At 38.6% G+C, this 13,617-nt stretch overlaps 1 protein-coding gene across 1 annotated transcript in view; it reads right to left on the bottom strand.

The window, feature by feature from the left end:
- Positions 1-1,045: 1,045 nt before the first annotated feature.
- Positions 1,046-13,617, bottom strand: part of GPAT3 (glycerol-3-phosphate acyltransferase 3) — a 57,603-nt gene continuing 45,031 nt past the window's right edge. Inside the window, exons 8-13 of the mRNA XM_003790033.3 lie at positions 10,579-10,694; positions 9,020-9,075; positions 7,676-7,761; positions 7,033-7,161; positions 6,482-6,561; positions 1,046-2,245 (exon numbers count right to left, since the gene is read on the bottom strand). Coding sequence (XP_003790081.1) covers positions 2,134-2,245; positions 6,482-6,561; positions 7,033-7,161; positions 7,676-7,761; positions 9,020-9,075; positions 10,579-10,694 — 579 coding nt within the window. The 3' untranslated portion in view covers positions 1,046-2,133. The remainder of the gene's footprint in view (positions 2,246-6,481; positions 6,562-7,032; positions 7,162-7,675; positions 7,762-9,019; positions 9,076-10,578; positions 10,695-13,617) is intronic.

A 13,617-nucleotide genomic window follows, 5' to 3' on the forward strand; every position in this document is an offset into this window, starting at 1 on the left:
GAAGACTCAAGAATCCTAAATTCTGGACACAGTATTTCTAAAGTGGGTATGAAATAATGCTAGGGAAGGCAAACAGAAAAGGTGTTCTAAGGAGCATAGGCTGAATCTGCTATCCAAAAAGGTGGTTTCAGTAACATGGCCAATTCCTTAAGCAGCTTGAAAATTAGCTGTGTACAAGAGGTCTCTGCCTAACAAATGCAAACATTGTAACCTAGTAGTTTGTACCTTCACATTAACCTAAAATTAAAAAAATATAAAATAGAATGAATTTTAAAAACAGAAAACCAGCTGCATAAATCAGACATATAAGACAAAAGTTCTGATTGATACAGCATCATTGTTTTTGCAATGCTCTTAGAAAAACGCATTTTATCAGTGTCCAAACAAAGCAGCTACCAGCTGATCTATCAATTTTTCTGAGAAGTGGCCTTATAAAATGGATTTATTAATTCAAGCCATAATGAATATCCCCCCCTCAAAAAAAAAGAAAAAGGAATTCCTCTTCTCTTTCTGGAAAATAAGACAGTCACTCCAACATATATATTTGTATTTGCTGATTCTCTGTCAAGGTCATCCCTAATAGTCTCTGTAAGGGCAAAACTTAAAGCAACAACAAAGAGAAAGGGCCAGCATGTGAGAACAGACAGCTAGAGGGCTATGAAGGTAACCAGCCTGCAAATTTCCTTTTGGAATGAAATCTACCTAGCTAGGTAAGAAGAATCTACAGGATAGTGCTGAGCCAGGACTACCTATACCGCTAATTATATATATTTACCTGAATTCATCTGCAAAAATAACAGAGGTTTGTGACTTCATTCATAGCAAAGTCCACAGGGCCACAGTCCAAAAAAACCAGGCTAAAAAAAAAAAAGAAGAAAGAAAAAATAGGCCAGTGGGTTCATGCTCTTGTTTCCCAGTTGTTCAGGTCCAATAAAGTCTAACTATGTCACTGAAATGAAAAACAAAACAATCCTTGTTTGTGATGAGACAGAATTTAGCTTACTCAAAACTAAAAGACGGTGGAGAGAAAAAAATGCAACACACATTTAGAAATATAGAATTTATTTATATTCATGGTAAGACAGATTTACATTCTGTACACGGTTGCCAGAAGAGATGTAATACTCTCAAGGGTTACAACAGCATTATATTGCTATCAAACATTACATATGCTGTGTGAGTTGGAGAAAACTCATTTCCCCCTTTAAAAAATGTAAGGCTCAGTTTCCAAAAGGTAATTATACCAGTTATTTTCTGTTTATGAGACTGGGAAAGTTAGGGATGGAGGGTGAGGGGTGGCTGCACACACTTTCACTCAATCATACTGAAGCTACTCAATGTGACTTTTTTTTTTAAAGGCTCCTTCTATTTGAAAATGTGTTTAGTTACAAAAACAAACAAATCAGTAGATAGGAGGGGAATAAGGTATAGGGCTTCACTAAAGAACAAGGAAAACCTACAAAGCTCTTGATCACCAGCTGCTGGCTACCATGTGCTTTGGAGTTGCCTACATGGAAACGCACACACATTATCTTTGACTCACTGCTCTTTGGTGAAGCTTACCAGATTGTATTTATCTTTCAAAGTACTAGTAAAAAATTATTTACATTTCCTTCAGACCTTCAGATCAAGTCGCCACAAAAGTTGTCCTTTTTCCTGAATATAATTCCTCCCTTTTTGTTTTCAATCTTGCGGTAGAACAAAACCACAAGAGTCACCTCGCACAGATGTGCAATTCCACCACGTAACGGAAGGGAGTGGCAAAGTGCTAATTAGGACAAGAGAGTTTAGAGTATTCTTCGAAAATTACCATATCAGCAAGTTCCAAACACACTTTAGAAGCATTTCTCCTGTACAAACATTTCGTTCGATCAATAATGACACATAACAAAAGGCAGTTATCTGTCCTACCTCAGCAAACAACCTTGTCGTTCATGGGGCTAGTATCACAACCACCACAAAGCCAAAAGGACACCTGTAGGTTCTGCCTCTGGCATAAAGAGGTAGAGACGATCATTCTGTAGAAAAGATCAACAATAAAAAAAAAAACAAAACGAGGCCCTCTCCCCCCTCACAAAAACATTCCCTTCCTAAGGGCGAGCTCCGGAAAGCCAAGTTGATCTACAGGCGGCCTCAGTCCAACTTAGAGTCGAGAGCTCCGTTGCCCACGATCATCTTGCTGTAGTTCTTCTGCTGCTCTTCCTTAAAGGTGTCCTTCACCTTTGCTCTCTTCAGCCCTCCATCCCTGGGAATGGAAAGACAAACATAAAAGACAATCCCCAGCAATGATGCAGAGTCTTGTCATGCCATATAGAGTCACGACCCTGGGGCAGCTGGTCAGCAATGGGGCCAGGAACACTGGATTTGGAAGCAGGAAGAACCAGATTTCTGTTACTTTGGGGGAAAGAACCATCTCTCTCAAGTTTGGTTAAAATAAGAAACAATAGCTCCTCTCCACTTCTTATTACAACAGAAGGGAGCTATATATATAAAATACTTGGATCAAAATAAGGATTATTAAAACTAAAGTTATTTCTCTATATTTTTCCCCAAGGAAAACAAAATATCGGTTTTTCACCTACCTATAGCTTCCTAGAAAACTGTATGGAAAATTTTAAATATACACTTAAGAAATGCTAAGGGTGCTATACACGGATAGGTAAATTTCTTAAAGATAAATGGGTTAAGCATTACTCAAATCTAACCCTATGCTTAAGGAGTTGCATTTTCATTCAAAGCACTGTATTTCCAGTATTTATAATCTTCCTTGTAACAAAACTGACTCAGAATCAAACAAACAACAAAATCACACATTACATTCACCCAGAGGTGAGGGCCTGTGTAAGCAGCATTCCTTCATTTGGAGCCCGTAAATCTCTGAACTCTCTCCAGGGTGGTGGAAACACAGACCTGCCTGATGCTGGGGCTCTGCATGCCTTTCCTTGTATGGACTACACTGAGGAGTTACAAACTGGAAGAGCTGGAAGGAGATTGGAACTTGAGGGCCATTATCTCCCTCCTAATCTAATGTTTTAAACTCCTAGGAGAGTAAGGACTGAGAAATTGCTTACTTTATACTGTGACTGTTTAATTTTAACCCAGTTAAGTAGTAATGATTAGCGAGTGCTTCTGATGATGATGGATGGTTGTAGGTTAGCCAGTAAACTCAATGCCATGAGGACAGAACTTGACCTCCATACAGACGCCTGCCTGAGACCACTGGGAGGTTCTGGCTTCTAGCATCAAATCTAAGGCATAGCTCACCAGCAAGTTCTCAACTTAAAAAGAGACTGTGATCCACACCTGGGGGTCACTTGTGGGACATTTTCATGAAACAAGATTAGGTCCTCAGCACTGCCCACATAAGCCTCTTTTATCCAAATGAGCTGCCTCTAACTATTCACAACATTTACCTGAATTCTGAGTGGTAAGAACTAAGAAAGCGATGAAAGGGAAGTAAGAAAGGCCTTTCTTCTTTCCTGAGGTCCAGGCAAAAATACCACATTAGCAACCTGACATTATTTTTGTATAATTCTCCTTCCCAGAGGCCCAGAAAACTTTGTGCTGCTTGCTGTAAGCACCCCAACTGCTTCTAGAGACTTCAAAGTTTTACCCAATTCCTCTTTCTAATGGTGGCAGATCTTAGTTCTTAAGAAAAGCAGCACCATACAGAAGAACCAGTTTAAGACCATTCAACTACATTTTCACTTATGCTATGAGAAAAGCAATCTAGATGACAAATATATCTGGAAAGACAATGAGGCTATTTTCTTTTTATAAAAGAGGCTAGGTAATTAAAAGCAATCTTTTATTATAAAATTGCATATTGCCTGATCAAATGAAATTAAAAAATTCCGAGGATCATTTTTGACAAATTCAGCTAAACCAATCAGATATCCGGTCTGTCCCTGGCTGACCCCTCTAGGCTGCTTTTATCTCTCAAGTCTTTTGCTTTTCCCTGTGTCCAAGGCTACAGATGGATCCAAAGCTCCAGGCTTCAGGGTAGGAGCAAGAGAGCTGGAGGTCAGGAAAGAAGGAGGATGAGAAAATAGGTTTGTTTCTTTTTTAAGTTTTTCTAAAAAATGAAAAGGAAGCCAGCTGCACATATGAACATGGATCACTACGTCATTTGTGGACTAAGGGAAACCTGTAATTTTTATTATATCTGTCATTTAGTTCAACATATTCCAATTTAGATCGTATAATACAAATATTAGTCTTAGCCTGTATCTCAGGGCTAGTAAGCTGCCCTATGCCAAGACGTCAGACTCCAGGCGTGGTCAGCCAGCATTTAATCAGAAGGCCACCTTCCTGAAGTGTGCTTACATAGCCTTGGCTATGTTCATTTATATCACTCATCAATTTCCCAAGCTTTGTTAATTAGCCTAGTAAGTCTTAGAAATAGGTTCTCATGTAGAAATTAGTAGCTTGTTAATTAGAGTAATAGATGCCAGAAACAGGCTTTCCTGGGTAAAATTAGCTCTAGTCACAATATGCAAATACAGAAAACATTTCCGTGATCTTCCCCACCCTTGTATAAAGGAGTACAGGTAAGTCCTCACTCAATGTCATTAGTAGGTTATTTACACAAAACTACATCTTATATAACAAAACAATTTTTTTATCTTCAACATTATAACAAAGCAACATTAAACAAAATGATATTCCTCAAAGACCTATTGTAAGTCACTTTGCTTAAAGTATTTTCCAGAACCAATTACCGACACTAACTGAGGGCTTGCTGTGGAAGGATCCAGATAGCCCTTCTTCTTAGAGGCATATACTCTGAACAGTCCTGGGTCCTTTTGCTGGTTTGGAAGGTTGTTGGTTATCTGGCTGATAGCCTGACTCAGTTGGCCCAATACTATTCCTAGAACACTGCTACAAATGCCTCAAATGATTTTTCATGTAAAATGTTTTTGAAACACCAAAAGAGACAGCAGGGACTTTGTGGAACTTTTTGGACTTGAAGTATAGACTGCTTTGTGACAGCTTACTATTATAATGTCTCTACGCATGCAAGAATTTGATCATCTAAGATAATGCAGGTATGGGTAACAGTCACTGTTACAGAATGAATGTTTTTGTCCCCTCTAAAATTCATGTGTTAAAGCTCTAACTCCTAATGTCATGGTTTTGAGGAGGGAATCAGGGTTAGACGAAGGCCTGTGGGTGGGGCCCTCATGATGAAATTAGTGCCCTTCTAAGAAGAGGCACCAGAGACCTTGCACTCTCTCTCAGTGCTTGCACAAAGAAGAGGTCATGTGAGCACATGAGGGAAATCAGCCATGTGCAACACAAGGGGAAAGACCTTACCCCAAACTGACCATGCTGAAACCCTAATCTCAAATTTGCAGCCTTTAGAACTGGGAGAAAATAAATTTCTGTTGTTTAAGCCACACAGTTGATGGTACAGTAACCCTCCTCTCCCCCGCCATCTTCCCTTATCCATGACTTTGCTTTCCATGGTTTCAATTTCCTATAATCAATTGTGGTCTGAAAATATTAAGATATTTTGAGAGACAGGCCACATTCACATAGATTTTACTGTAGTCAGTATATTGTTATAATTGTTTTATTCTATTACTCTAGTTGTTATTAATCTCTTATTGTGCCTAATTTATAAATTAAACTTTATCACAGGTACATATGTATAGAAAAAAACATAGTATAGGATCTAGTACTATCCATGGTTTCAAGCATCCACTGGGACTCTTGGAAAGTATTCCCCACAGAAAAAAGGGAGCTACTGATTTTGTTTTGGCAACCAAAGAAGACTGATAATACTCACTACATCCCACCTTATTCAAACAAAAAACTAAAGCTAGTAGTTATTCATAACTAAAATATTTTACTTAACTTCTTTCAAATTGCTAAGCTTTCTCAAATGTAGTTATAGCTTGAGCTAAATATGAATGAGCCTATATGTAGCCTGTTGCCTCCCAATGCCCAACCCATTCCCAAATCCATTCTCTCTTCTTCAGTAAAAGAGCTTAACTTTTAGGTAGGTACATGGCTGCCCAGAATAAAGACTACAGTCCCCAGCTTCCTTTGCAGCTAGACATTATCATCTGACTTGAGTGCTAGCCAATGGGTATGAGTGTAAGTGGCATTTCCAACTTCCTTCCAGCTCATGCTCTTAAAGAGATGATTGTGTCCTTTTTTAAAATTCCTTCCTCCTAGCCACTTCCTGTACACACTAGTAGAGTTGGAGCAGCTATCTTGGACCATAAAGTAGAAGCAAAAATTGAGGGTAGAGAGCAATACAGACCAAACTGTATACCAGTTTTGAATGCCCATATTTAAGAGCGAGAGAGAAATATTTATCCTCTTTAAGCCATTGCTGTAATGTATAAATCACTATAACTTTCAGCTAAACCTAGAGATAACTAGAAAAATAAGTGGTTTGTTGACAGTGATTTTTTTTTTCCTAATTAAAAAAAAAAAAAAAAGTAAATGCTACTTCTGAAAAATTTCTTACCAGGGAAGTTCAGTCAGTCCTCCTTGTATAGCAATAGCAGACTTAACCCTGTTAGCAAACTGAACTGCATCTTCTCCTTCCTAGTGGAAAAAAAAATTACAAGTATTAATACATCTTGAGTGTAGGGATACCTTACAATGTCTTATAATCATTTATAGTTGTCTTAAAATATAAGAGTCACATTTCAGCTCAAATATTTCATACTTTTAGTCAATCAAAGCAAATACTATTTGTTCTATCAAGAAAATGCAGTGTTGTATTATTTAATTTTTTATCAGGTACATATATTGATCAAATTCTTTTACTAGTCTCACCCAAGAAACAGCATTCTGTAATACCCAGCAATTGTAAAATTCTATGGGAAAGAGACTTTGAATATAAAACGGCCTGATTTGAGGAGAGCTAATTACATTATTAAAAAATGACTCATCAGCCAAGAAAGCAGGAAGGCATGATAGGAAGAAGGGAGACACCCAGGTTTTCATGCAAAGATTTTTGTGCCTTTACTTGATTAGATAAAGCACCAAATCCAGCTGTAAGCTCAGTAATACCTCTCTGATCATGGGGGGCATGTACCAAACATCACAGACGATGGCCCAGCTGGTCATCATTCGAAGAAGGTAGCTCACCATGTTGTATTTACTGCTGTTCCAAAATGCATCACCAAACTGAGGGTTATACTGGAAAAGAAAATAGATCTTAGTTTCCTAGTTATGACCCAAGTGCTGGCTTCTCATCCCTGTCAATGTTTTTAAGACCCTAAGAAAAAGAGAAGTCACTTTGCTGGATAGAATTGATCAAAAAAAAGTAAATCAGACCAGCTAATTCCAGCTGCCTTTCATTATAACTAGAGCCCCAGATCTCTGAAACAAGAGGGTTCGTCACATGACTGTTGAATACCTGTCTCCACATCTAACTGGAAGGTCAATGAAAGCAGGCATGGTATCCATTTTACTGAATCACTATATCCTCAGTACTTAACATAATGCCTGACATACAATCACCTGCTCACTACACAGTTAGCTACAGATCAGTAGAGAGAGAATGAGAAAGCAAACGGGGCAAAACATATAGAAATGGTGAATCTCAGTAAAGAGTACACAAGTGTTCCTCATTCCTGCAAATTTTAAGTTTGAAATTATGTCAAAAGAAAGTTACCAATCCAATGATTTTTTTTTCTGGTATCTATTTTACCTTAATAGCGACTGGATGTATGGTTCCTCCAATTTCAAAGCTTCCCTTTTTAAACATCATGACTGAAGTATTGTTGATGCAGGTTCCTATGGGGGGAGAAAGCATTGAATGTTTTTAAAGGCAGTCATTTTCTAAATAATTTCTTTTTCTTTAAGACAGAGTCTCACTCAGTCACCCTGGGGTAGAGTGCTATGGCATCATAGCTCACAGCAACCTCAAACTCTTAGGGCTCAAGGGATCCTCCTGCCTCAGCCTCCCAAACAGCTGGGACTACAGGCGCCTGCCACAACTCCCAGCTATTTTTAGAGATGGGCTCTCACTCTTCTTCAGGCTGGTCTTGAACTCCTGAGCTCAGGAAATCCACCTGCCTCGGCCTCCCAGAGTGAGGAAATTACACACATGGGCTACCGGGCATCATTTTTTAAATACATTTTAGAGAAATTATTTTAATTTAAAAAACTTTAAATATCAAAATTACAGACATTACACTATCATTTCACAAATCAACCCTTGCTTAAGTAGTAATCTGACACTTCTAAGCAAGCTTAATAACAAACTTTTACTTCTTTTTTTCTTTTTGAGACAAGAGTCTTACTTAGTCCCTCTTTGTAGAGTGCTATGGCATCCTAGATCACAGCAACCTCAAACTCTTGGGCTCAAGCAATTTTTTTCCCTCAGCCTCTTGAGTAGCTAAGACTACAGGTGCCCACCACAACACCTGGCTATTATTTTAGAGACAGGGTCTCACTCTAGCTCAGGCTGGTCTCGAACTCTTGAGCTCAGGCCATCTGCCCATCTCAGCCTCCCAAAGTTCTGGGAGTCCTTCCAAAGTGCTTACAGGTGTGAGCCACCACACCCAGCCTGAGAGGATCACTTGAGCTCAGGAGTTGGAGACCAGTTTGAGCAAGAGTAAAAAGCCATTTCTACTAAAAACAGAAAAATCAGCCAGGCATGGTAGCAGGTGCCTGAAGTCCCAGCTACATAGAAGGCTGAGGCAGTAAGATAGCTTGAACTGAGGAATTTGAGATTGTGTACTAGACTGACACTGCAGCACTCTAGCCTGGGTGACAGAGTGGGATGCTGACTAAAAAATAAATAAAGTCATGGACAATAATGTTCCTGGGTTTATTATCCAGAAATGACATTTGAAATAAAAAAGATAGGATGACTTCCATCAAATTTCCAAAGAAAGCCAGGAATTAATATTCCAGAGAAAGTATTCCATTCCTATAGGACAGCAGAGATTTAGACTAAGAACACCAATTCTAGAACAATTTTATTCATCATACACTTTTGGTGGTTTGTTGTTACCAACTAAAGCTTGGTAGGCAGTCCCATTCTCACCTTCAGGAAAGATTAATATGGGTAATTTTTTCTTATCAGCAATATGTTCTTTTAGTCTGTGAAGAAAAATAAAGGATCAACATTCTGCCTTTGAAAAGAGATAGGAGTAAGTTCTTTTCAGTATTCTTTATAATTTACTAGCATAAATAAAATTTTAAAGCAATAAGAAGAAAGTAAGCTATAAGTCAATGAAATAAACTCAAGTTGATCCTTTCCTTAAAAAGTATAAGAAGATCTGCACTATTTTAATTTCAGTGTGAGAGGCTTCTGCCTGCTTGTTAAAAATATTACTAGACACATGTGATGAGAGTGCTGGGACCCCTTATTTTGAGGTTTGTGCCCTTCTCTAGGTGCATATATTTTAGGATGACCAGATTTTAACATTGTAAAGCGGGACAACATGGCGGGGGTGGGGTGGGGAGGGAGGGGCAGGGCAGGGCCTAACAACAATGCAAACTTTGATAAGTAGTTCTCGATAATCAATTCTCAACAATTATTTGTTATTATTACAGTTTAACATTATAAAATTAACAAAAATAATATAAAACTCATATTCTGGCAAAATAGCCACATGGCAGCCAAAAACCGTATATTTCCTTCCTGTTCTCCCGCCCGTTCGTGCATTCTTTCCAAAAATCGAGACTTTTTTAAAATGCCGCGGGACGCTCAATAAATTGTTAAAAAGCGGGACGTCTGGTCACCCTAATATATTTCCTCATCTGAAAAATGGGAATATTAATTGTTGAACCTATCTGCATTACAGCCATCAAGTACAAGATAATTCCTTAAGTGAGTCAGGTCAAATTTTCCTACTAAATCCATACCATGAAGCTAAGAAGGCTTAGTCCTGTCTTCCCTGCAGCCAACCTTATATTCCCAACCCTGCTCATCAGAAGCTGGTAAAGGCTGGGACTGAAATACTGCAGCTTCCAGAGCTTCTCATTGCTAAACAATTCTAATATAAGGAATGATGTTTCTAACCAGAAGAAGATTTCAGCAAGTACTCTTCATTTTACCCTTAAGAGCATGAGCAACCTTCATGTACATGGAAGCAACCACCAGAGTGCCTTCAATTACAGACCTCAGGCAAAAAGTGGTTCTCCAGTTTTCCAGCAAAGGTTTCCGGTAGCTCATCTCTACCTCAAAGCTGAGAGGTTTCTTCTCTCACTTTTCTGTCTCCAGCTGTCTCCACCATTAAGTGACAAAGGTCATTCAGCAAACACTAAATCAACCATCTATTTACTTAGCCAAGAGTTACAAATGTTTTAACCTTCAAGGTGGTAATTTTTAACTTTGAAAATTCAGTGACTATACCATATCTAAGGCACAGCAATATGGATGTATGGGTCTTCTAATACTGTCATCAATTTATGACAACAGAATTAAATTTCTTAAAAATCTGGCTAAGACAGATGACTCAACCAAAAATTCCAACTATAAATAGAACTCTGTATGTTTTAGTTTTATCTTTAGTGCTTCTCTGCCCTCTTTGGCGGGAAGGTCAAGATTTACCAGCTTTTATGCTACTCCAGTAAATACTAAGTCACCTCACTACTTACCTCTTAGTAACTAAGTGTCGATCCTTCATTTCTGAGCGTTCAAACCAGACATGTGGACAAGCCTTGACCATGGCTCTCTGAATAATTCCCATCAACCCACCGTGAACCTGGCCAACCTAGAAGTACCATGACAAAAAGAGAAAAGTGTAAAGGTATAGCTACCCAAAGAAAGGTTTTTTATAAATACCAATAAATTCCTATTTCCCACTCAGAAATAAGATTGGCCTTCTACTCATTGATTCTTAGTCTCATGAAAGGACTTGAACTGTCAAATGAAAACAAAAGGAATTCCTTCGTAGCACCTTTCAAGTTACATTGCTGAACGAGCTATCCTCCAGGTGGAATAAGTAAAGGTTCTTCAGCTTAGTCAAGGTTAGAAAAATACAAATTAAAACTACACTTTAATACCATTTCAAACCCCTATTAATTAACAAAGATCTAGAAACTTGATGATAAACTCTGATGCACGGCTATGTGAAACTGTAACTCTATACATTGTCTGGGGGAAGGGAGAAAGGATTATATGACCAATAGAGGGAAATATGACAACATTTATCAAGATTACAATGTACAGGCCCGGCACAGTGGCTCATGCCTATAATCCTAGCACTCTGGGATGCTGAGGCCAGTGGATGAGCTCAGGAGTTTGAAATCTGCCTGAACAAGAGCAAGACCCTGTCTCTACTAAAAATGGAAAAACTAGCTGGGTATGGTGGCGGTGCCTGTAGTTCCAGCTACTTGGGAGGCTGAGGCAAGAAAATCCCTTGAGTCCAAGAATCTAAGATTGCTCTGAGCTATGATGCCACAGCACTCTACCCAGAGCAACAGAGTGAGAGTCTGTCTCCAAAAAAAAAGGAAATGATTACATATATATTTGCCCTTCATAATTCTTCTTCTAGGAATTTACCCTAAAGACATATACCTCTGACAAAATGAGAAGACATATATGCAAGGTTAAAAATTACAATATTACTTGTTATTACAAAACATTAGAAACCTAAATGTGCAAATATGGGAAATTCAATGAATAGACAATGGCATATACACAGAATGGAGTACTACGCAGCTGAGAAAAGAGCAAGGTTGATCTCTATGACAGAAAACAAGTGATTTCTAGAAGATATTATTAAGTGAAAAAAGCAAAAGAACAAATACAGCATACTTCCTTGTGTGTAAGACTGAGGGGACATTCTATGCATATACTTCTTCATCTCTACAAAAAGAGACATGTATAGAAAAGACAACGCAAACCAATGAAGGTGGGAACCAAAGAAGGAAAGGGGTAGAAGGAACATGGGAGGGAGGGGCACTTCCTTTTTATGATCGTTGACATTTAGAAGTATGTTGATGTCCTACATATTCAAAAAATAAAATTTAATCAACAAAGGTGAGAATAAGAAACTGAATCCAAGCTACAGCAATTGAACCCAACTGTATTTCAAATAAATAAAAGAACAGTGGTGAGGGAAGAAGAGAACACCCAAGAAACTTACTGATACAGAATTTGACCTCATACCATCCATCGTAGATGGGGTAGCAGGAATCACAACAGTCCTGAACTCTTACTACATGTGTTTTATTGTAGCAAAACAGATAAAGCAATGCTGAAAGGATTTTTTTTTTTTGCAGTTTTGGCCAGGGCCAGGCTTGAACCTGCCACCCCCAGTATATAGGGCCAGCACCCTACTCCTTGAGCCACAGGCACTGCCCACAATGCTGAAAGGATTTTAGATATTTGATAGAACTGAGAAAATGAGTAAATATGTTGATATTGTTGGAAGACACGGTTTTCACAGTAAATAAGGGAGATGGAAATATGGATTGGAGGAAAGCAAGAAAGAACCTTACTCTGAGTTGAAAGTATTGGTGTACATTCAGACTTTCAATAACAAAAACATTTTAGAGAAGTCATTAAGTAATAGATGCATTAATTAGTTTGATTTAGTCACTCCAGAATGTGCACACCCATCAAAACATCATGTTATACACCATAAATTTGTTTTGGGGGTTTTGTGTGTGTGTGTTTGTTTGGGGATTTGGGGGCGGGGGTTGTTTCTGTTTTTGTTTCTGAGATGGAGCCTCACTTTGTCCCCCAGGCTAAAAGGCAGGGGCGGTTATCACAGCTCACTGCAGCCTCAAACTCCTGGGCTCAATTGATCCTCCTGCCTCAGCCTCCTGAGTAACTGGGACTATAGTCACATGCCACCCTGCCTAGCTAATTTTTCTACTTTTTGATAGCAATAGGGTCTTGCTCTTGCCAAGGATAGTCTCCAACTCCTGAGCTCAAGCAATCCTCCCACCTTGGCTTCCCAGAGTGCTAGGATTACAGGAGTGAGCCACCACACCTAACCTATACAATTTTTATTTGTCAACTAAAAAATATTTTTTAAAAAAGAAAAGTCATTGATAAGAGATCATTAATGTTTTTCAGACACACAGTTTACATTTAGCCAGAAAGGCCATTTATGAACTCCGGAGGCTTTCAGTACAGTCTCACCCTCACTTCTACCTAGTGCCATCTCGGATTTAAATTCAACTGGGCAATGTCTTCAATTTGGGGCTTAAAAAAAAAAAGAATAAAGAATAAATTCTATTGGCTTTAGCTTTCTACCATTCAACCCACTGGATACTTTGTAGTTATCATGCTTTTCTAAACCTTGGCCAATAATGTAATTGCAGATATAACGTAATCAAAAAGCAGGGAAAACACCAACAAAATTCTGAGGTCCCCAGTCATAAGGGGCTCTACTCAATTCTGAGTTGACCAGGACACAAAAGAAATATGGTCTCAAAAACACAAAATCATGACTAGGCAGTGACATAGTTTAAATGTACTCCAGAAGGTTCATGGATTGGAAACTTAATTCTCTATGTGATAGTGCTGGGAGATGGGTCACCATTGGAAGTGTTTAGATTATAGATTAATGGCACTATACAATGCTGACACCTTAATATTGAATTTCCTTGCTTCCCAAGCTATGAGCCAACAAATTTCTGTTCATTATAAATGATCCAGTCTGGCCAGGGTGCAGTGGCTCA

This window comes from Otolemur garnettii, unplaced genomic scaffold (genome assembly GCF_000181295.1).
Source record: "Otolemur garnettii isolate 467f Iridium unplaced genomic scaffold, OtoGar3 scaffold00039, whole genome shotgun sequence".
NCBI lineage: Eukaryota > Metazoa > Chordata > Mammalia > Primates > Galagidae > Otolemur > Otolemur garnettii.